General features: G+C 46.2%; 1 protein-coding gene across 2 annotated transcripts; it reads right to left on the minus strand.

Moving 5' to 3' along the window:
* Positions 1-20209: 20209 nt before the first annotated feature.
* KRTDAP (keratinocyte differentiation associated protein) lies at positions 20210-23381 on the minus strand. Of its 2 annotated transcripts, XM_004060521.3 has the most exons (6): positions 23251-23381; positions 21697-21735; positions 21557-21598; positions 21336-21380; positions 20596-20643; positions 20210-20350 (listed from the first exon to the last, which is right to left on the minus strand). In XM_004060521.3, the coding sequence occupies exons 1-6, from the start codon at positions 23335-23337 to the stop codon at positions 20312-20314; spliced, it is 300 nt and encodes a 99-aa protein (XP_004060569.1). In that variant the 5' UTR covers positions 23338-23381; the 3' UTR covers positions 20210-20311. The 2 variants fall into 2 exon arrangements, with proteins under 2 accessions (XP_004060569.1, XP_004060570.1); XM_004060522.4 differs by lacking the exon at positions 21557-21598.
* Between the last annotated feature and the right edge of the window lie 590 nt (positions 23382-23971).

Consider the following 23971-nt stretch of genomic DNA (forward strand, 5'->3'; position numbering starts at 1 on the left):
CCCTTCCATCACCTCCTCTGCAGACAGGACTGTTAAGGCTTGTCACCTCTCAAGGACTTGGTCCCCAAGAATCCAGGACTAGCTCCTTCATAAAGAGGGAAACGGGTACAGACAGCGGTAAGTCATATAAGGTCCTTGGAGCAAAGAAGACATCTAAGTTTTGTGATGTTACAGGAGCAGAAAAAAGAAGAAAAGTGGAACTGTCAGATCAGTAGCACCTTAGAGAAGAGCTGGATGGAGAAGGAAGGAGAAGGGGCTTAGATCCTGGAAGGAGAGAGAATAAGTCCCAGAACTAAGAGCGGTATGTATACGGTGGGGAGAGAGGTGGGATGAAAATAACCATTTACCATAACCATAGATTCCCTTTTTTTAAAATGAAATGAAAAATATCCTAGAATATAATCACAAAGCCAGTTAAAAAATATTCTACACAGGCCGGGCGGGATGGCTCATGCCTGTGATCCCAGCACTTTGGGAGGCCGAGGCGGGAGAACTGCCCGAGCTCAGAAGCTTCACATGGCAAAACCCCATCTCTACCAAAAAATACAAAATATTAGCCAGGTGTGGTGGCGAGCCTGTGGTCCCAGCTACTCGGGAGGCTAAGGTGGGAGGATCACTTGAGCCTGGGAGGCGGAGGTTGCAGTGAGCCAAGATTGTGCCACTGCACTCCAACCTGGGTGACAGAGTGACACCCTGTCTCACCAAAAATAAAAATAAAAAATTCTAGACAGCAGGTTCTGTAAAACCATAACATCAGCTCCTGGGATCTGCTTAGTTTCTGGATAGCCTGAACTCTGCCCTAAGACCCCAGGGAAAAGTGAAAGTAGGATGCATGGCCCCTTCCAGGGAAGCAAGATGTGACTCAAAAGTCACACCAGGTCCCAAGGGTATAGGTCACACAGATAAAGGCTGTAAAGCACCCCACACTTTCTCATTGTGCTACCTGCCATCCTCCTCAGATTCTGCCTGCCACCTCCTGGGCAGATAAGTCTACTACCCGCCTGCAAACCCTGGCAGGTCCAAGCACCACTCAGGCTGCTGTGCCTCTGTGATCCACACCCAGACACTGGAAATCGCCCAGAAGCAGAAACTTAGGGATGAAGAAGTTGGCAAAGGGGGGTCTTTTAACCCTGCATTAAATCAAGATGAGTCTTTGTTTTTTGTTTTTTTGAGACAGAGTCTTGCTCTGTTGCCCAGGCGGGAGTGCAATGGCACAATCTCGGCTCACTGCAACCTCTGCCTCCCAGGTTCAAGAGATTCTCCTGCCTCAGCCTACCAAGTAGCTAGGATTACAGGTGCCCACCACCACACCCAGCTCATTTTTGTATTTTTAGTAGAGACAGGGTTTCACCATGTTGGCCAGGCTGGTCTCAAACTCCTGAGCTCAAGTGATCCACCCTCCTCTGCCTCCCAAAGTGCTGGAATTACAGGTGTGAGCCACCGTGCCCGGCCTTCAGTATGAGTCTTGGTACGGAAAGAGGTCTGAAACATCTTATGAAGCTACAATAGCAGTTGTAGAAGAGAATAAATAAAACAGTAATGTCTATAATCTTAAAATCAGTATAGTTATGTGTCACTTAACAATGGGGATATGTTCTGACAAATACAGGCAATTTTGTCGTTATGCAAACATCACAGAGTGTACTTACACACACCTAGATGGGATGGCCTACTGCACACCTAGGCTATAATGGTATGGCCTATTGCTCCTACGCTACAAACCATGGTACTGTACTGAATATTGCAGGCAACTGGAGCACAGCAGTATTTGTGTATCTCAACATAGAAAAGGTAATGCATTGTGCTTGATGTTACAGCAGCTACAATGTCAGTAGGTGACAGGAATTTTTCAGCTCCATTCTAATCATATGGGACCACCATTGTATATATACGCAGTCTGTCAATGACCAGAACGTTGTTATGTGGTGCATGACTATATATATATATATATATAATAATAGCAGCTGAGTGTTTTTGAGACCTTCATACATGTGAGCACAGAGCTAACCTCTCTGCATGCACCGTTCAATGAATTCTTCCAAAGCACAGGGACATAGGTATTGCCATGACTTTTCTTTTTACAAAAAGGGAAATTGGCCGGGCACATGGCTCATGCCTGTAATCCCAACACTTGGGGAGGATCACTCGAGCCCAGGAGTTCAAGACCAGCTTGGGCAACATGGTGAAACCCTGTCTCTACAAAATATAAAAAAGATTAGCCAGGCATGGTGGCATGTACCTGTGGTCCCAGCTACTCAGAAGACTAAGGTGGGAGGATGGAGGCTACAGCGAGTTAAGATCAAGTCACTGCACTCCAGCCTGGGCAACAGACTGAGACTTTGTCTCCAAAAAACAAAACAAACAAACAAAAAAAGGAACTGAGACTTAGAGTGATTGTGGAATAACTTGTCCTATATCTCACAGCAAATAAGTGGCAGGGCAGGACTAGAACCTGGATCTGTATGACTCCGGAGTCTGAATTCTCAGCCTCTGCTAGGAAAGCATGGATGTGTACACATGTACGTGAAATTCTCAAAGGCTACTTGACAGTCAACAATGGTTACTTAGGAAATTGGGAGGAGGAAAGGTAGGTCAATTTTCTTTTTTTTTTTTTTTCATTAAAAAATTTTGTTTTTTAGTGACAGAGTGAGACTGTCACTAAAAAACAGTCTGGAGTGCAGTGGCACAATCATACCTTACTGCAGCCTGGAACTCTTCACCTCAAGCAATTGTTTTGCCTCAGCCTCCCAAAATGCTGGGATTACAGGCATGAGCCACTGCACCCGGCCTCATTTTCTGCTTTACATAATTCTGTACTGTTTACATTTTTCCCATGAGCATATATTATTTCATAATAAACACATAAAGCCTGGTTTTAAGTTGATTCTGCTGAGGACTAAGCTCTGATTTTTTATCCTCCCCAAATTCCTATCTAAGGGGCCCAGAGAATCATGCCCTAAAAACCATAAATTCTCATCAGTTGGGTTTTATTTAACCCTATATATCGTGACTTACTTTCCAATCTTACTGTGGCATAACGTTACTTGATAAAGAAGAAAGTCAAAATATTTTACTCCAAAATCATATTTTGAAGTGGCCCTGCAAAGCTGTCCTTTGTGGGGAAAATTTGTATCTGTAAAGAATCTCTATCAACATAGCTAGATCTTTTTCTTCCAGGCCCTCCCTGTCCTGAAGAGATTAACTAAGAGTCTAGCACCTTTTAAAGATCTGAATAGGAAACATTTGTCATCTATTGTCTCTAAGGGCAGCCACTGTAAGACTTCAAAAGAACCTTGGTCTCCACAATCTTTTAACCTGAACATATCCTTTCTGTCAATCCCAGGTCTTTAGACAAACTCAATCAATTGTCAACCAGCAAATGTTTAAATTTACCTATAGCCTGCAAGCCCTGCCCCACTTTGAATTGTCCCATCTTTCTGGACCAAACCAATTAATTTCTTAAGTGTATTTGAGGCCAGGCATTGTGGCTCACGCCTGTAATCCCAGCACTTTGCAAGGCCGAGGCGGGCAGATCACGAGGTCGGGAGATTGAGATCATCCTGGCTAACATGGCAAAACCCCGTCTCTACTAAAAATACAAAAAAAAAAAAAAAAAAATTAGCCAGGTGTGGTGGCGGGCGCCTGTAGTCCCAGCTATTCGGGACGCCGGGGCAGGAGAATGGCGTGAACCTAGGAGGCGAGGCTTGCAGTGAGCCGAGATCGCGCCACTGCACTCCAGCCCGGGGGACAGAGCGAGACTCCGTCTCAAAAGAAAAAAAACAATGTATTTGATTGATGTTTCATGCCTACCTAAAATTATAAGACCAAGCTGCACCCTGACCACCTTGGGCAAATGTTCTCAGGACCTCCTGGGGGCTGTGTCACGGGGCCATGGTCACTCATAGTAAATCTCTTCAAAATATTTTACAGTTTAACTCTTTTCATCAACACTGCTCACCAAACATACACAGAGAAGAAAACTCAAATTACTCTAGCTTTTAGGTCCTGTTAACTGACCAACTACTGTGAGCTACACTGAGGGCTAAGCACTTCACGTCCAAGACGTCACTGAATCCTCACAACTGGGTCTGGAGGGAGGGTATTTTCATTAACTCCCTTCACAGAGGAGGACCCTGAGGCTCAGGAATGTGAAGTGACCTCCCCAAGGTCACATAACAACTTAGGAACTCAACTTAGGCCTGACTGGTTCCTGAGCCCATGCGTGTAGCTACATGAGTATGTTAGCGGCGCAGGAATGATGACAATGATAATAACAGCAGTTTACGTGCTTGCTATGTGGCAGCCCTGTGCATTTCATGTATGAACTCATCACATCTCCATGGCAATCCCCGTTTTACAGATGAGGAAACTGAGCATCAGCAGAGAGAAGTCACTTGTTTGCCCAGGGTCATCCAGCAGAATTGAGACTAGAACCCAAACCACCGGCATCCATCCAGTGGCTCAGGCCAAAATCTCAGTAGCCATCCTTGACTCCTCCTTCTTCTTCCTCCATATCTAATCCATTGGTTCTAGTTGGCTTCAGTTTTCAAAATACATGTTCACTTCTCACTATCTGACTACTGCAGGCCCCATGGAAGCCACCGCCGTCTCTCTTCCAGGCCAGTTTGAAGGACTTCCTACTGAACGCCCTCCCTCCATTCCTGCCTCTTGCCCCCACCCCATCCACTCTCTACATTGCAGTCAGAGTGATCTTTTTCAGCTCTTTTGCTAAATATCTCTCCTGCAACCTTTCTTAGGGTTTTGGGAGACAATTAAGCTCTGCAGAGAATGGTTTGAGTGATTGTTTTCTTGATTTTCCCAAGGATGCTACTAGCTAATACCATTACTTACTACAGTAGGAGATAACTTAATTCATTACATGCAATGGATGCCTTAGAGTCTTAGGGCTTAAGTCTACTGGGAACTGGGTGGAGACAGCTGCAAAAGTTTCCTGTCACATCTCAAATACCAGTGACCATGGCCTACAAGGTCATGTGACCTGCCACCCACCACACCTTGACCTCTGCAGGTACATTTCCTACTACCCTTTTCCCAAGCACAAGACCTCTTCTCCCTACCTCAATCATAGAAGTCTCATTGCTGCCTTAGAGCTTTTGCAGGGGTTGTTCCCACAACCCTGAACCCTGCCCAAGCCATCCAGAGCCTGCTCCTTTTGTCAGTCATTCAGGGCTCAGTTCAAAGACCACCAGCTCAGAGGGGCCCTCTCGGCCACCTTAATTAAATGCTGCCAATTCCTGCTGTTTTATTTCCTTTATGGCACTTATTTATCATAATCTGAAAGTACCTTTGCTTGTTCACTCAACTGTTGTGTGTCTCCCAAGTTAAGGCTGAGCTCCATGGGGCAGAAACCTTTTCACAGGGAAGCAATCTGTAAAAATATGTTTAGAGAATCCATCAGATATCTATTATGAGCCAGTCACTGGGTTAGGAGCTTTGCAATGAATCCTTTTATCAACCCCAACATTGTCCAATAGATATACAATGTAAGCCAAGGCCAGGCACAGTGGCTCATGCCTGTAATCCCAGCAATTTGGGAGGCTGAGGCAAGAATGACCCTTGAGGTCACCAGTTCGAGATCAGCCTGGACAACATAGCAAGACTCTGTCTCTACAAAAATTAAAAGGGGCCGGGGGTGGTGGCTCACGCCTGTAATCCCAGCAATCTGGGAGGCCAAAGCAGGTGGATCACCTGAAGTCAGGAGTTTGAGACCAGCCTGACCAACATGGTGAAACCCCATCTTTACTAAAAATACAAACATTAGCTGGGCATGGTGGCTGGCGCTCGTAATCCCAGCTACTCAGGAGGCTGAGACAGGAGAATCACTTGAACCCAGGAGGCGGAGGTTGCAGTGAGCAGAGATTGTACCGTTGCACTCCAGCCTGGGTGTCAAGAGCGAAACTCTGTCTCAAAAAAATAAAAAAAATTAAAATAACTTTAAAAAATTAAAAGAAAGAAATGTAATGTAAGCTATTTTTTAAAAAATCCAAGCTTCTTGGATTCAAGCGATTCTCCTGCCTCAGCCTCCCGAGTAGCTCCAGGCGCCATTTAAAAATTTTTAATTGTCTAATAATCAAATTAAAAGAAGTAAAAAGAAACAGATGAAATTAATATATTTTATTTAAACCAACATGTTCAGAGGATTATCATCCCAACATGTAATTGGTTAATAAAGATATGAATAGATGACAGATGGATGGATTGGGGTGTGTATGTGTGCATGTGAGCTCCTCCTCTATACCTTTTCTGGGTTCTGAGAAGCTCAGCGGCTTCGTCGCTATTCGGGGACTCAAGGGCTTGCACTTCAAGACCCAGCCTCAAAGCCTCAGACACTGCATCTCGGCTTTCCCGCCTTTTCTGTACCTGTCTCCATGTGGTGCGCCCTTCAGGGCCTGCACACAGAGAAGGGAGGGCCGTCCTCCCGCGAGGACTCAAGGTGCCTATCAGTGCAGTGGCTCAAACAAAACAGGTGTGACAAAAGGCCAGGAATGCCTCCTAGGGGCTGAGGCACCTCAGGGAGCGTGTTAGAAGAAGTGGACGGTAAAAAGAGAGCGTCCGGGCCAGGAGCGGTGGCTCATGCCTGTAATCCCAACAATTTGGGAGGCCGAGGTGAGTGGATCACTTGAGGCCAGGAGTTTGAGACCAGCCTGACCAACATGGAAAAACCCTGTCTCTACTAAAAATACAAAATTAGCCGGGCGTGGTGGCGCATGCCTGTAATCCCAGCTACTCAGGAGGCTGAGGCAGGAGAATCGCTTGAACTCGGGAGCTGAGATTGCACCATTGCACTCCAGCCTGGGCAACAAGAGTGAAATTCCATCTCAAAAAAATAAAGAGCGTCCAGAACCAGGACGCATGCGCACGTTAGCCCCGACTGGAAGTGCATGAGGACAGAAGGGAAGCAGAAGTTGGGGCTGAGGTGTTCCTGCTGAGAAGAGTGATGGATGCAAATTTTGAAGCTCGGGATCCTGCCCACACCATGGAGCCAAGAGGACCAGAGGAGTCAGCATTAAACTGGAAATCAAGTTGGAACTGAAAATTGACTTATCCACAAATAGTAAGAACTGTGAATTTGGGCCTCAAGGAGAGGAAATTTTATTCCTAGGCAGGGTGTTCTTGGGAAGGCAGCCGGACAAGGCTTCTCTGAAGTCCAGTAAGGTCTTGGGAGGTTTCATTGAGAAACTGAATACTGAGAATGAAATGCTGAGAAATGAACAGATGCCAAAGCAAAATTTTTTCCAAAAATTGTGCTGTGTTGTAAATGTTTACATTGAATGAATGATACAAAAATATACTCAGGGCAATACAGTTGTGCAGATGATCGGATTTATAAGAAATAACGAGGTGACCTGTTAATGAGAGACAATTTTTTTTTTTTGAGATGGCGTCTTGCTCTGTCGCCCACACTGGAGTGTAGTGGCACAATCTCGGCTCACTGCAACCTCCGCCTCTTGGATTCAAGCGATTCTCCTATCTCAGCCTCCTGAGTAGCTCCAGGCATGTGCCACCATGCCGAGCTAATTTTTGTATTTTTAGTAGAGACAGGGTTTCCTCATGTTGGCCAGGCTGGTGTCGAACTCCTGACCTCAGGTGATCCACCCACCTCGGCCTCCCAAAGTGCTGGGATTACAGGTGTGAGCCACTGCACCCGGCCAATGAGACACAGTTTTTAAGTTGTACAGTGAATGACACTTCGTGGTCCCAATCCAGTTAGCCTACCTCTGTGACTCTGAAAAATCTCATTTCGAGATAACTTAAGGAGTGAAAATTGAAAGTCTTCCTAGTTTCTGCACCTATTGGAGAGGAGCCCCAGATGTTCTGTTAGGAATTAGTAAGCAGAATGACCCTGAGAATAAGCCACAAGAGGAATCTGTGATAACTGGACGTCCTGAGAGATTTTCTCATCAGATCACCAGTGCTGGAGGGACATCCAGGCTCCATCCTTGATGCTACATTGGGAATGAGTGATGAGGAGTGCTCTGTATGGGGAATGAGGTTTTTCATAATGTGCGAGGGTTTCTGGCTAGAACAACAAATAAAGCAAGATTAGGTTGAATAATCAGACTGGCAAGGCCTCTTGGAGGAGGTGTCATTGCCACAGAGACCTGGATGAAGTGAGGGAGCAAGAGAAGAAGGGAATGAGTCATGCAGGCAGAGGGAGCGTGACCTTTTGAAGAGCCCTTGAGGAGGCTGGAATGGGGTGCGGAGGGTTGGAGCAAAGTGATCAAGATGGGAGGGGGAGGTAGGAGATGAAGCCCATAGTAAAATCTATGGGGTTTTATTATGAAGTAATGGGAAATCATGGGAGGGTAGAGAGTAGAGAATAGAGAGAGAGCATGAACTGATTTAACATAAAAAGGGCTTTTGGGGAGGGGTGATAGAGGCTCAGTAGGAGGGTAAATACAAAAGCGGTCACTTGCTGTAGGGGGCGCTAAGGAGCATTACCTCAGGTCACCAGCCTGGGAAGGAGACTCAGGTGCAGGTGAGGGAAATGAGGCATCTTTCCATGGGAGAGGCCTGGGGATTTTTGTTTGTTTGGGTTGTCACTGATTTAGGGGAGGAGAACCCAGGAATGTTGTGGTCGGTTGGTCTGTTGGGTGTCAGAAAATGTAGTGGGAGTTCTTAATGGGATGATAGTCATCAAGGGCGGGGTGCTGTGTTCATTTCTCAGGAGCATCTGAGGCCATTTCACCCTGTTGAAGTTCTCGGGCCGCCTCCACAGTGCCACCATTGTTGGGGTTTGTAATGAAGTAAATCAGGCTCTCAGGAGGGACTGTGTTTAGGAGGTAACATGAAGAGCACCCCGTCAGCCACCAGAATTCTCAACCTTGTCCCTCACAGCTGAATGGCTTTGGACAGATTGAAGTTAAGGTGTCTTTATTGTGGTTGCCTTAAAATATTATGTTAGGCTGGGCATGGTGGCTCACTACTATAATCCCAACACTTTGGAAGGCTGAGGCAGGAGGATGAGTTGAGCCCAGGAGTTCAGGACCAGCCTGGACAACATAGTGAGACCCCATCTCTACAAAAAATTTTAAAAATTAGTCAGGCGTGTTGGCGTGCACTTGAAGTCCCAGCTACACAGAAGGCTGAGGCAGGAGGATCGCTTGAGCCCAGGAGGTCGAAGCTACAGTGAGCTATGTTTGTGTCCCTGCACTCTGGCCTGAGTGACAGTGTGAGATTCAGTGTCAAAAATAAATAAAATAAAATAAAATAAAATATTATGCTATGAAGTATTTCAAACACACATAAAGATATGAGAAACCATATTAACAAACTCCTGTGTACACATCCCTCAGTTGTTTTTTTTTTTATTATTTAAGACGGAGACTTGCTCTGTTGCCCAGGCTGGAGTGCAGTGGTGTAATCTTGGCTCACTGAAACCTCCGCCTCCTGGGTTCATGCCATTCTCCTACATTAGCCTCCTGAGTAGCTGAGATTATAGACACATGCCACCACGCCCGGCTAATTTTTGTATTTTTAGTAGAGATAGGGTTTTACCATGTCGGTCAGGCTGGTCTTGAACTCCTGACCTCTTGATCTGCCCACCTCAGCCTCCCAAAGTGCTAGGATTTCAGGTGTGAGCCACCACACCCGGCCTGCACTCTTATTTTATTGCTGGACAGCTACCATTCCACCATGCGGTCCACCCTATTTTACACATCCATTGTTTTTTTTTTTTTTTTTTGAGACAGAGTCTCGCTCTATCGCCCAGGCTGGAGTTCAGTAGCATGATCTTGGCTCTCAGCTCACTGCAACCTCCACCGGGTTCAAGCAATTCTCCTGCCTCAGCCTCCCAAGTAGCTGAGATTACAGGCACCTGCTACCATGCCCAGCTAATCTTTGTATTTTTAGTAGAGACAGTGTTTCACCATGTTGCCCAGGCTGGTCTTGAACTCCTGGCCTCAAGTGATCCGCCCACCTCAGCCTCCCAAAGTGCTGGGATTACAGATGTGAGCCACCGCACCCAGCCTAGACATCCACTCTTTTATTCGTGGTTTCCAGCTTGGAGCTATTCCAAGCACTGCTTCTGTGAAAATCCTTACACCTGCCTCTTTGCATATATATGCAAGAATTTCTCTCTAGTGTATCCCTAGGATGGTCGTTGCTGGGGTGCACCATCCACAACTCTACTGCTATCTTGATTTTGGCATTCAGGAATCTGATGAGAAACTTCAGTGACAGAAAGTTAAACCCAACCATGGTTTGCCCCTTTGCATTTTATTTTCCTTTCTGTAAAGTGCACATGATAACGATGGCTCCTTCACGAAGTCGTAAGAGTTAAATGAGATCATGAGTGTAAAGTGCTTAATGTGATATCATACACCCTGTAGACGCTCAATACCTGGGAGCTTTTTTTTTTTTTTTTTTAGGCGGAGTCTCGCTCTGTCGCCCAGGCAAGAGTGCAGTGGCATGATCTCGGCTCACTGCAAGCTCCACCTCCTGGGTTCAAGCGATTCTCCTGCCTCAGCCTCCTGAGTAGCTGGGATTACAGGTGCCTGCCACCATGCCCAGCTAATTTTTTGTATTTTTAGTAGACACAGGGTTTCACTATGTTGGCCAGGCTGGTCTTGGACACCTGACCTCGTGATCCACCTGCCTCAGCCTCCCAAAGTGCTGGGATTACAGGCATGAGCCACCATGCCCACCCCTGCCCCTCCCCGCCGGCCTTTTTTTTTTTTTTTTTTTTTAAGCCAGGGTCTGGTTCAGACTGGAGTGTAGTGTTGCCATCATAGCTCACTGTAGCCTTGAACTCCTTGGGCTAAGTGATCCTCTCACCTCAGCCTCCCAAGTAGCTGGGGCTACAAGCATGCACCACCATGCCTGGCTAATTTTTTAATGATTTTTTGGAGAAACAGGGGTCTCACTATCTTGCAGAGGCTGGTCTTGAACTCTTGGCCTCAAATGATCCACCTGCCTTGGCCTCCCAAAGCACTAGGATTATAGATGTGAACCACTGCACCCAGCCAACACAAGAAACTAAAATAAAAATTCTAGGGCTCTGAAGTCTAATAGAACCTGAGTTGAAAGCCTGGCTCTGCTATTTCTTCTGTGGGTGCTCTTGGGAAAGTCACTTCATCTTTATGGGACTCAGTTTCCTCATCTGTCAGAAGAGAGCAAGTGAATACAGTTGCAAATATTATTTCTCTAAGTATGACTCTATCTGAGTCATTATCTAAGTGGAGTTTTATAGCATAATAATAACAGCTACCTTTTATTAACATGAAGAAAACTAGGCTAACATTTACTGAGGTTTTCTTAACCCTTGTGAAGTATTGCTATTATTCCCACTTTACAAATGATGAAACTTTGGCCCTGACAGAGTAGCCACCCAGAGGTCACGTAGCTAGTAAAGTGGTAGGAACAGAATTTGAAATCAGGTCTGACTGATTTTATAACTCACATTCTAACCGCTAAGTTGTACCACCTTAAATGCCTCCAGCAGATACTTAGCAGTGGTTTCCAAACATTTTTTAAGGAATGGAAGCATTTTTTTTTTCAAGCAAAGTCTTAAATGAAACAGTAGGTTATAAAGCAAGTGAAGGCCAAATTACACCAATGAAAGCAGGGATAATGTAGGTACGGGTTCAATCCTGGCTCTGCTGGGTCCTGGCTGTGTGAGCTTGGACAGATTACAGTCTCCATCATCACTTAATGATGGAGATACGTTTTGAGAAATGAAGAACAGCAGAGTGCACTTACACGAACCTTTATAGTATCGCCTACTCCACACCTAGGCTGTGTGGTATAGCTTACGGCTCTTAGGCTGCAAACCTGCCCAGCATGTCACTGGACTGAATGCTGCAGGCAACTGTAACACAATAAGCATTTGTGTTTCTAAACATAGAAAAGGTACAGTACAAATATGATATAATCTTTTGGGACCACTGTTGTTTATGCCGTCTGTTGTTGACCAAAATGTCATTATACAGAGCATGACTGTACTTATCTCTCTGAGATTCAATTTCTTTGTTTGTAAGATGGGGATAATGATGCCAACCTAATAGGTTTGTTTTGCGGATCAACTGAGATAATATATGCAAAGCACTTGGCATAAAGCCCGGCGCGTGATAAGAACCAAATTAAGAATGGCTGCTATTGAATTGTGGCTGTGGTTGTTACCACCTTCGGGACTGTCTTTACTGACGACGGGATTGAGTGGAAATTTTTCAGCCCCCCATCATCTGACCCAACCTGCATTTCCAGACCTCCACGCCTACGGGATAGCCAGGCTGAATGACAGCGTTCCCAGTCCAGAATCCAGCACTACCAGTTCTTCGTGCTCTGCCCACTGGAGGGCCCTCTTCCCCCCTCCCTCCTCTAAAAGCATACTCTTGAAATTTTTTGAATATTTTAAGAAACTGTTATTGTAAAATACTTCAAAATTTGCAAAAATAAAAAGCTAGTATAATGAACCTCGTTTTTTATTAGGTAATTACCGACCTTATTTCCTGTGTACCCCAACCTGTTCCCCCCACTGGATTATTTTGAAGCAAATCCTAAAGAGTTTATTACTTCAAACATAGATTCATCATTAGGTATCTGCAAGGTAAAGACTCTTTTTTAACATAACTACGATAATATTTTCACATCTAAAAATATAATTTCTTTTCATTTATTTTTTGATTGTTTCTTTTTTTTAATTATTTTTTTAGAGACGGAGTCTCACTATGTTGCCCAGGCTGGTCTTGAACTCTTAGACTCAAGCAATCCACCCACCTCGGCCTCCCAAATCAAAGAGCTGAGATTACAGGCGTGAGCCGCCATGCCCAGACCAAAGATGATAATTTCTTATTATCAATATGTCCGTGTTCAGGTTTCCTTTGTTGTCTCCTAAATCTTTTTCTCTCCCAGTTGGTTTGTTCAAATTAGGATATAGACAAGATTCATACATTGCATTTAAGTGATGGGTCCCTTCAATCAACTTTTTTTTGAGACTGAGTCTCATTCTGTCACCCAGGCTGGCATGCAGTGGCACAATCTTGGCTCACTGCAACCTCTGCCTCCCAGGTTCAAGACATTCTCCTGCCTCATCCTCCCGAATAGCTGGGAATAACAGGTGTGCACCCCCACGCCCAACTAATTTTTGTATTTTTAGTAGAGACAGGGCTTCACCATGTAGGCCAAGCTGATCTTGAACTCTTGACCTCAGGTGATCCACCCGCCTCGGCCTCCTGAAGTGGTGGGAATACACGCGTGAGCCACCATGCCCGGCCTCATCAATTTTTATCTTTTTTTCCCCTTTCTCTTTTTTTCTACAGTGGCTTTTTTTTTTTTTTTTTTTTTGGACGGAGTTTCGCTCTTGTTGCCCAGGCTGGAGTGCAATGGCGCAATCTCGGCTCACTGCAACCTCCGCCTCCTCCTGGGTTCAAGCAATTCTCCTGCCTCAGCCTCCCAAGTAGCTGGGATTACAGGCATGTGCCACCACACCTGGCTAATTTTGTATTTTTAGTAGAGACAGGGTTTCTCCATGTTGGTCAGGCTGGTCTCGAACTCCTGACCTCAGGTGATCTGCCCACCTCAGCCTCCCAAAGTGCTGGGATTACAGGTGTGAGCCATCGTGCCCGACTTTTCTACAGTGTTTTTGTTGAAGAAACTGGATTATCAGTTTTCTAGAATTTCTCACAGGAAATGCCAAGGTTGGGGGGAGTTATTAACGTCTTTCCTGTAGAATCCTTTACTGTGTTCCTCTGTGCCTTTTCATCCCCCTGCAAACTGGTAGTTAGATCTAGAGTCTAGAGTTTTAATCAGGTTTGGAGTTGATTTTTGGCAAGAATGCTTCCTATGTGGGGCCCTGTGCTTTCTGTTGCATCAGGTCTGCAGAAGCTTGTCTCTTCTCTCTCTGGGTGTTGGATAGATCCGTGGGTTCACTGGTTGTGAGCCTGATCCACCACCATAAAGTTCCCCATCAGCATTTCACCTGCCGGGTTTGGCAGTCATTAATGTGAAGGGATTAGCATGTGCCACTCCAAAGTATGCTGCTTTAGCATCAGGATTATTTTGAGTAGAAGGCAATTAAGAAGCAGCAGACAGAAGAGGAACTCTCTGTCCTCTCCCTTTCTGCCTATAGCAGGGTATACATTTCCCATCAGGTAGAGGAGATAACTCAACGCTGGAGACTTGAATCTGCATAAGCAAATCTTGCTAAATAACCCTTTATCTTCCATTAATTTCCCCTGTATATTTTACTTACCTTCCCACAATTTACGTCACCTGGATGTCCAAATCCCTTTTTCATCATTTTGTCACTTTTCCACAATTTTTTTTTTTTTTTTTTTTAGACAGAGTCTCACTCTGTCGCCCATGCTGGAGTACAGTGGTGCGATCTGGGCTCACTGCAACCTCTACCTCCCAGGTTCAAGGGATTTTCATGCCTCAGCTCCTGGGTAGTTGGGATTACAGGTGTGCACCACCACACCTGGCTAATGTTTTTGTATTTTTAGTAGAGATGGGGTTTCACCATGTTGGCCAGGCTGGTCTCGAACTCCTGACCTCAAGTGATCCACTTTCCTCAGCCTCCCAAAGTGCTGGGATTACAGGCATGAGCCACCATGCCCAGCTTACTTTTCCATGATTTATCACCCTTTGTTAAAACGGTATATGAGCCTCAAGCCTGGCCACTTCTTTAGGTTTTCACTTCTTTTCTGTGAAGCTCCTGGATGCATGCATAATAAGCCTTTTCTCCTGCTAATCTATCTTTTGTTAATTTTTTTTTTTAAGATGGAGTCTCACTCTGTCACCCAGGCTGGAGTACAGTTGTGTGATCTTGGCTTACTGCTACCTCTGCCTCACAGGTTCAAGCAATTCTCCTGTCTCAGCCTCCTGAGTAGCTGGGACTACAGGCATGCACCACCATGCCCAGCTACTTTTTGTATTTTCAGTAGAGATGGCGTTTCACCATGTTGGTCTGGCTGGTCTCGAACTCTTGACCTCAGGTGATCCACCTGCCTCAGCCTCCCAAAGTGCTAGGATTACAGGCATGAGCCACTGCGCCTGGCCTCTTTTGTTAATGTAATTAGCATGCCACAGCCACTGAACCTAAGACAGTAGAAAAAAATGTTTTTTTCCTTCCCTACAGATGCTAGCCTACATTCATTATTTTATTAAATTTTGAAAAATGAAAATATTCTATTATTTCTTTTGCATTTATTAGCTTCAAATTCTCGTATAAAGAAAAATTGTGCCAGCTGGGCATGGTGGCGCATGCCTGTAATTTCAACACTTTGGGAGGCCAAGGCCAGAGGATCACTTGAGGTCAGGAGTTGAAGACCACCCTGGGCAACATAGCAAGACACCCATCCTACAAAAAATTTAAAAATATACCAGGTGTGGTGGCTTGTGCCTGTAGTTCCAACTACTCAGGAGGCTGAGGCAGGAGGATTGCTTGAGCCAGGGAGGTGAAGGCTGCCTCCAGCCAAGATCATGCCACTGCACTCCAGCCTGGGTGAAAGAGCAAGATGCTGTCTCAAAAAAAAAAAAAAAAAAGAGAGAGAGAGAGAGAGAGAGAGAAACTGTTTACCCTGAAGTATTTAGTTCATAGAGGAAAGTAAGGATGAATCCTTGATTCATTTCCTTTATTTACCAGTTTTTTAAATGAGTTGATTCCCAGAAGCCTCCCAAAGTAATCACTTAGTTTGGCTTTGGTTTTTAGTCCCTTTATGTCCTGGCTGAGTATGACAGGGACTTTTTTTTTTTAAGTTCATTTATGAATGCCAAATTCAAAGTTACTTTCCCCAGTTTTCTTACCCTGGTGCAAAACTATCTCCTCCCTTCTGTCAGATTTAAACATATCGTTCTAAGGTATCTAGTGCCTTCTCCCTGGATGCTTCCTTTATCGTAAGTATCAACTGGATCGTAACTCCTTGAAGGCCTTCTGCATAGCACTCAACATCATGCCCAAGGCCGTGCTTCTCAAACGTTATTCCACATGTGAATCATCCAGGGGCAGGGGTCTTGTTAAAATTCTGATGCATTAGCTCTGGGTGAGCAGAGCTTCTGCATTTCTAGCAAGCAAGCACCAAGTGATGCTGATGCCGCTGGCTCGGGGACCACACTCTGAGTAGCAAAAGGATGTGGTAAATGTGAGAAATCAGTTCCATTCATTCAGTTAAGAGGCACCTACTCTGGGTCACTGCATGGACTAGGCCCTACCACTTTACAGTGCAAAGCGTTTTTTGGTGTTTGTTTGCTTTACTAGAAAGTTTTGATTTTAATTTATTCTTTTGAATATGTAATTTGCACATGGTAAAACGTTTTTGTTCATAAAATCCAAAAGGGTACACAGTGAAACTATCTAACTTTCCAAAAGTGATCACTGTTACTTCTCAAGTTTTATTCCAGATAATAGCAGATAATATGCAGATAATAGCATATATTTGTACCATATCTTTATTTTAACCACATGGCAGCATAATGATCTGCCACTTTCTTTTTTTCATTTTACTCTATCTTGGAGAGTGTTTCATAGCTCAGTGTATATCTCTACATCCTGTTGAACAGATGGTATAGTATCCACATAAGATGCATTTGTTGGCCAGGCATGGTGGTTCACACCTGTAATCCCTGCACTTTGGGAGGCCAATGCAGGCGGATCACCTGAAGTCAGGAGTTCAAGACCAGCCTGGCCGATGTGGCAAAACCCCATCTCTACTAAAAATACAAAAATTAGCTGGACATGGTGGCGGGCACCCATGTAGAAGATGTAATCCCATCTTCTCAGGAGGCTGAGGCAGGAGAATCGTTTGAACCTGTGAGGCAGAGGTTGCAGTGAGCCAAGATTGCACCACTGCACTCCAGCCTGAGCAACAGAGTGAAACTCCACCTCAAAAAAAAAAATGCATTTGTTATTGTTTTTATAAAGTATAAAATGAAGAGTGACTACTTCCTGCCTTTTATTAAATAGAGGTTATTTAATAAGATTTGCTTATGCAGATTCAAGTCTCCAGTATTGAGTTATCTCCTCTACCTGATGGGAAATGTACAGGTTATCCCCAGGGAGAACAGGTGCTATGTCTTCCATTCTTTGAATACTCTGAATGGCCTGACCCATGTTTGTGCATTTTGTCAATTTCAAATGATCTAGCTAGCATACATCTGTCACTCATGTGCACAGCTTGTCTACACTTCACTTTGTCTTTTTCTTTTTGGTTCAGATTGCAGTCTCTCTAGACTCCAATTGTTTCCTGACTGTGTATTCTGTCAGCACTTGCAAATTGATCTGGTGTTCTCTGGCTTTAATAATATGTTATTGTGAAATACAACATGCATAGGTGTGTATAAAATGTACATATTTAAAGAAGAAATGAAACATGATATAGAAGTGGCTTCTGTCACACACCGTCTCCCCTTATCTCCTATGTGCCACTCTCCTATCACATGGGATCTCTCCATCTAATGAGCAACTACTATCCTGATTCTGGGTTAATCTTAAGTTCTCTGACGTTCCTTTTTGAAGTGGTTCTCAGACTTTAGTGAATCAGATTTGCTTAGAGGGCTTGTCAAAACACAGATTGCTGGGCCCCACCCCTGGTTTCGCACTTAGTAGATCTGAAGTGGGGCCCAAGAATTTGCATTTCTTTTCAGTTCCCAGGGGATCCTGGTGCTGCCAGCCTGAGGACCACACTTTGAGAACTACTGCCTTATCTCAGAGATACTCTTAACTTGTGTATCGTGACTCCTAGTCCCCTGGGGATGCTTTACTTCTCCCCTAAAACCTAGTCACTCGATGGGTGTCCCTTAAGCACCTCCCCTCTTCTTCCTGTACTCCATTTCCTATCACCTAGTTTGTGAGTGCACAATCTTCACTAAGTATTTCAACTGATTGTGGCATTTCACCAGTGTCCATAGTTTTCTTCTCTGTTGGTTATCCAATTTATAGCTTTCCTCTCCTTTGTGTGTATTGGAAGGAAGAGCATAAGCAACATTTTTTTTTTTTTTTGACAGAGTCTTGCTCTAGCACCGAGGCTGGAGTGTAGTGGTACAATTTTGGCTCACTGCAACCTCCGCCTCCCGGATTCAAGTGATTCTCGTGCCTCAGCCTCCTGAGTAGCTGGGATTACAGACATGCATCACCACACCCGGCTCAGTTTTGTATTTTTAGTAGAGATGGGGTTTCACCATGTTGGCTAGGCTGGTCTCGAACTCCTGACCTCAAGTGATACACCCACCTCGGCCTCCCAAAGTGCTGGGATTACAGGTGTGAGCCACCGTGCCCAGCCAGGAACATTTACATGTCTTATTCACCTGGTCTGTAAGCGCCTTGAAAGTAGGAACCAAGTTTAATTTCCCTTGTAGTCCACTTCCTCGATTAAACTGCAGTTGATGGTTTACAAACGCAGTTGCTTATAAAGGCCAAAGGCAATGTAAACAAGTGAAGCTTGCCAAGTAGAAACTTCCCTGGAAGCCATGTCCTGTGTAAAGAGGGCAGCTGCTACTTGGCTTTAAGCCAGTCGCAGGTCCACTGTTCTCTAATCTTCCCAGTTTTCAAGAGAAACCAGAAACAATTCCAACTAGTTTAGTATTTTAAGTACACAAATTGGGTCAGAGAAAATACATCTACAGGAAGAAAAACTAAATCCATTTCATGTTTCACGATCTTTGCAGTGGATGGATGGATGGATGGATGGATGGATGGATGGATGGATGGATGGGTGGGTGGGTGGGTGGATGGATGGATGGGTGGGTGGGTGGATGGGTGGGTGGGTGGGTGGGTGGGTGGGAGGGTGGATGGAAGGATGGGTGGGTGGGTGGGTGGATGGATGGGTGGGTGGGTGGATGGGTGGGTGGGTGGGTGGGAGGGTGGATGGAAGGATGGGTGGATGGAGGGATGGGTGGGTGGGTGGATGGGTGGTTGGGTGGGTGGATGGCTGGATGGATGGATGTGCGAGTGAATGCGTGAATCTGGATCATTGTGGCTGCTCTCTGGTTGAAACTAGGGGAGTAGAGATACACTATCTACTATATGCCTGGCCGTGTGCAAGGGGCTTTATATACTTATGTCATTTGACCTCCATAACAACACCACAGAGTGGTTATCATTCTTATTTATCTCCATACTCATTTCACGGATAAAGAAACAGAGGCTTAGGAAGACTCAAGGTCACACTGCTAGTTTTCTTTATTTAGAGCCCACCTAATTCCAAAAAAAAAAAAAAAAAAAGGATTTCAGATGGGCTCATGTGATTTAAGCTGGGTCCTGAACTTTGGATTTCAGATAGCTCTGTTACACAAAATCACCACTACAAAGGGAATCAGGTTTTCAGAAGGTAGGTAGGGGGGGAGTGCTAACAGGTCAGGGAGTAGGTTTGATTTGTGAAAGGAAAATAAAAACTTGGGACCCCAATTCACTCTGTCGAAAGGAAAAAAGATAAGCCGAAAGCTGAGACATGCCAGAAGCTGCCTTTCCTTTTGTTCCTAAACAGATAGCTACAGGTAAAAGGTTAACTATCACAACAGATAGCTATTCTATGTTCACCATATCTTATGTAAAGTGCTGGATTTACTGAGCATGAGACAAATATATAATGGACTATTCCCCTACCTGCTCCTTTTCTCTTATAACATGTGGATTCAGTGATGTGACCATTCCCTCCCTCTTTTCCCGCTTTTCCCCTTTAGATACTGAAGCTGTCAAAATCATCTTTGGAGAAAGGCACAGACCACAGACTGTTCCTCTGATTCTGTATTTTTTCTCCCCGGCATTGTCCTTAACCTTGGCAAAATAAACTTCTCAATTGATTGAGACCTGTCTCAGATACTTTTTGGGTTACAAATTGGCAACCCATGAATGGCCTCTGAATGGAGGTGGCCCTGACCTCTGACAAATCTATCGGTGCTTGGTACTGGTTTGAGCTGTCTTTATTGCTCAAACCAACAGGACAGTTTTCTGGGTCCAGGAGCTCCTGCTTAAGAGAATGAGACCTGTCTCAGATACCTTTTGGTTTAGAGATTCCCTGAACATCTTACTAAGCAAGTCATAGCTTCGTGCTCCTCAAGGATCCCAGCCAACACTAAGGAGCTAAGACACAAGGGGGTCTCTTGCCATCTTGGTGTGTCCTTTGTATTTCCTCCCGTCTCCCTACTTACTCTCCTCTTGGAAGTCAAGATTTCTACCTATCAGCCTTGGGGCTCATTCCATCTTAATTCCTTTGTAAAGCCCAGTAGGAGGACAGAGACGCAGATACAGGAGCTGTTGGATGGAAAATGTTTTATTGGAGTTCCTGAGCCAGGAAAGAGTTATGGTAGGTTGAGAATCAGCGCTCACGCTAGCCCCCTCTTCCAGTGGAGGTCATGGTCACTGGGCATCAGGAGTTGCGCTCCTCAGTCCTTTCAGCTAGAGGGAGAGGGGTCAGGGTTAGATGGGGAACCCCTGGGTGCCCAGTATAGGATGGCATGGATGGAAAGGAATTTCTGCCTCGGTGTGAGTTCCCGTTCTCCTCTATATGTAGTAGCTAAGAACTCCCTTCAGTTTGGTGAGAAGGCTGATCCTCCTTTCCCTGTCCCCACTCTCTCTCCCATATCCTCTGCTTCTTCCCTTACCCCCAAGCTCCATATCCTCCTAATGCCCACACCTCTTACCTTAGGAAAGGCATCCCAGTTGAGGAAAGGAAGTTTCCTTTTGATAGACTAAAAGAAAGAAAGAGAAAGAGAGTGATGTGTTGCAGGTCAGCCGGGCATGGATGGGTAAGCATTCCCTTAATGAACTCCCACAGTAACCATAGTAACAATAATGTCATTATTATGTCATTATTTTGTCATTACTTTATCAAGAGCTAATATTTCCTGAGGCCTTAGTCTGTGTCTGCCTTGCATGGGCTGCTCTACAAGCATGATTTCAGTGGGTTTTTACAGCAACCTTTTGTGGTGGGAATTGTCATCATCCCCACATCACAGAGGAAGCAGAGGCCGAGGGAGCTGAAGGCGTTCGCATGAGGCCATGTGAGAAGTCAGTGCAGCGTCAGGAGACGCGGGCCCCAGCTCTGTCGCTGACTTTGCCTTCTAAGTGCGGGTGGGCCTCAGTTTTTCCATAGAGGATGAGGGGATTCAAATAAAATCTTGACCGATTAGCCTCTTCCTCTTCTGCAATTGTCCTTGGGGCCCTGCTCCTCCACCGCCATCTTAGGAAAACACGGGTAGCCAGGACTGGCGCCGGGGGAAGCTTTCTTCCGTTGACAGCCCATTGGGCAGCATCCAGGCAGGACAGTCACTCCCTCCCAGAGATCAGGAACCAACCCATACATTTAAAGCCAAAATGTGTGGCCACTACCCTGGGATGACTGCAGACAACCGAGGAGGGCAAGGGGCTCCGGAGCACTCACCTCAAAGAGGGCGTGCCAGTTCAGGAACTCATCAGCCTTAAAAGCCTGAGGAGGAAGAGAGACAGCAGAAGCAGGTCAGCTCCAGGGGAGGCCAGAGCTTAGCCCCCAGCCCTCTGGAGAAGGTGAAGGAACCGCGGCAGCTTTGCAAGCTCTCTACCAAGGCGTTTATCCCCTCTGTGATGAGGGTATTCGTGGGGGTAGCACCAGAGAAGCGTACTCACAGATCGCAATTTGTCGATGTTCAGGAACGGGGTGTTAAAGGCCTAGGCAGAAACGCAGGGTGTTAGGAAGGTTGCTAAGAAGCAAAAAGAGAGAGAGGACAGACTCATGGCTGGAGGGCCGGGGAAAACAGACGGCTTACCTCGGGTCGTGAAGCATAATTCTCAATGGTGCTTTCTTCCTGGAAAAGGAGAGGGAGAAAAGGAGGCAGGTGGTCACGTGATGCCAGGGCCCTTGCCCACATCCCTGTCTGCCAGCTCTGCCTTCATCCACAGCCCAGTCCCCGAAAGAACGCAACCCGTTCCCCACCATGGTCTCCGTTCCAGTCGCGCACATGGTTGGCGGATGTGCAGGGTGAGGAGGGGGAATTGGAGAATGGTACATGTAAGCAGTGTCACCATGGGCAGCAGGCAGAAAGCCTGGAGCCGAGCATTCCTCTCCGGAAAAGCTAGCTGGTGCTGTCCTGCAGTTGACTTAAGTCTAAGAGGTGGGGTGTTCTGGAGACACCCACGCTCAGTCCGTATAGCTGGATGGGAAAGATTTGCGTGCAGGTGGGAGCCCAGCTGCTGAGGTGACCCGCCTGCCTCTCACTGATCGAGGTTGCTTTGCTTTGTGGATTTATTGCCACCACTGTTGGAGGTTCCATTATCCCCCTCCATGGGGACCCCACCCCAGGCCTCAGTGAGTCCCATCGTGTCCTCCCCATGACAGAGCCCAACACGGAGCCCGCAGGCTGGATCCAGATGCTTAGATCTCATAAAAATTTGGCTCATTTTTTTTTTTGGTTTGAATTAGACATTTTGAATTAGTAAGAATTCATAAATTCATCCAGATTTCTAGTTGCCCCTGAAAAATTTAAAACTCTAGGCACATCTTCCCACTCCATGGCGTCAGGGGGGGTGAAAGCTGCCCTTTCAGACTGGGAAAGTTGGCCCCATTTCGCCTCAGGCCCTGACAGCCCCCCAGCTCAGTGACACCACTGGCTTGGTCCTTAGCAGCTGAGCCTGTGCCCCTGTCTTAGACTTTTAAATCCGGAGTAGGCATCAGGATTCCTCTCTGGCTGAGGACTGGATGGTAAAGATTCTCACTGTGGCCTATGCTCCAGAGACAGCAGGGAGCCACCTGTCACCTGGGCACCACCCCCAGGGGCACAAATGAAGCAAAGAGCAGCTAAGCAGGGGTGTCTCCAGAACACCCCAGCCCCACTCCTCTTCGAGTTAAGTCAGCTGCAGGCAGAACTAGCCAGTTTTTTGCTTTGCTCCACCCTCTCTGCCTGCTGCCCATGTGGATGCAGGCCTGGGTTTGGAGCTGCTCTGCCTCACATTGCCGTTCTCCAGTTCCCCCTCTTCCCCTGCACGTCCCCAGGCATGTGTGCAGCTGGAACGGAATGGGTGAACACTCTGAGAGCCCATGGTGAAGATCGTCTGAACCCAGACCACCCACTCAGTCCCAAGGTTCAGTACACGAGCCTCCCCAACACACTTCACCATCCCTTCCAGAAAGAGGAGCATCTCTGTCCCAAATGTCTCCCCAGGGATGTTCTGTTCCCTCCTCTCTTCCTCAGAGCCCCAGTTTCTTCAGCCCCCATCAGAATCCAAAACTAAGAGCCACTTATGCAGGAATGGACAGGAGGTAGAGAGATGGAGGGGTAGGTGGGTAACATGTATAAGAATAAAAATGCAGGTGACGTGCTCACCTCAGGACCACCCAGGGTGGCTCCCTGGGCAGAGTGGAGCACCAGGAGGGAGAGGAGCACCACGGCAGGAAGGACCGGGATCTTCATGGCGTCAAGTTTGGGGTGCTCTGAGGCGGGGCCTCAGTGCTTGCTCTTTATATTGCCAAGGAGGCAGATGAGCACAGAAATGGGGTCCCCACCCCACTGACTCACCCCCAGATCCTGTCGCCCACCCCCGGGGCTCTGGGAGGGGGAGGCATGGACTGTTCCTCATTTGCCTCGGATTTCTCAATTCGCATTCTGCCCCAGGCACGTGGAAGGTAACACTGCAATGGGTCTCTTCATGCAGATGGGGCTGGGACAGAGACAGGTTGGACCTGTCCCTCCAAGGGATTGGCAGTGGTACCCAAGCAACCTCTCCTTTTGTCTTTGTCTCTTTTCGCTATATCCCTCATTCCTCTCTTAGAATTCAGGCATTTTTTTTTTCTTTTCTTTTTTGACAGGCTCTCACTCGTTGCCCAGACTGGAGTGCAGTGGTGTGATCACAGCTCACTGCAGCCTTGACCTCCCAGGCTCAAGCAATCCTCCCACTTCAGTCTCCCTAGTAGCTGGGACTAGAGGCATGCATCACCTCACCTAGCTAACTTTTTTATTTTCTCGTAGAGATGTTGGAGCTTTTTTTTTTTTATTTTCTTGTAGAGATGAAGATGTCTTGCCATGTTGCCCAAGCTGGCCTCAAACT

The sequence above is a fragment of the Gorilla gorilla genome, chromosome 20 (genome assembly GCF_029281585.2).
Source record: "Gorilla gorilla gorilla isolate KB3781 chromosome 20, NHGRI_mGorGor1-v2.1_pri, whole genome shotgun sequence".
Lineage (NCBI taxonomy): Eukaryota > Metazoa > Chordata > Mammalia > Primates > Hominidae > Gorilla > Gorilla gorilla.

What these genes read in the sequence shown, in the direction of transcription:
- KRTDAP (XM_004060521.3), bottom strand. Translation starts at nt 23,337, where the DNA reads ATGAAGATCCCGGTCCTTCCTGCCGTGGTGCTCCTCTCCCTCCTGGTG. An exon ending in CCACCCTGGGTGGTCCTGAG is followed by an intron (nt 21,736 to 23,250) that starts GTGAGCACGTCA and finishes CTCCTTTTCCAG; the next exon opens with GAAGAAAGCACCATTGAGAA. An exon ending in ACTGGCACGCCCTCTTTGAG is followed by an intron (nt 20,644 to 21,335) that starts GTGAGTGCTCCG and finishes TCTTTCTTTTAG; the next exon opens with TCTATCAAAAGGAAACTTCC.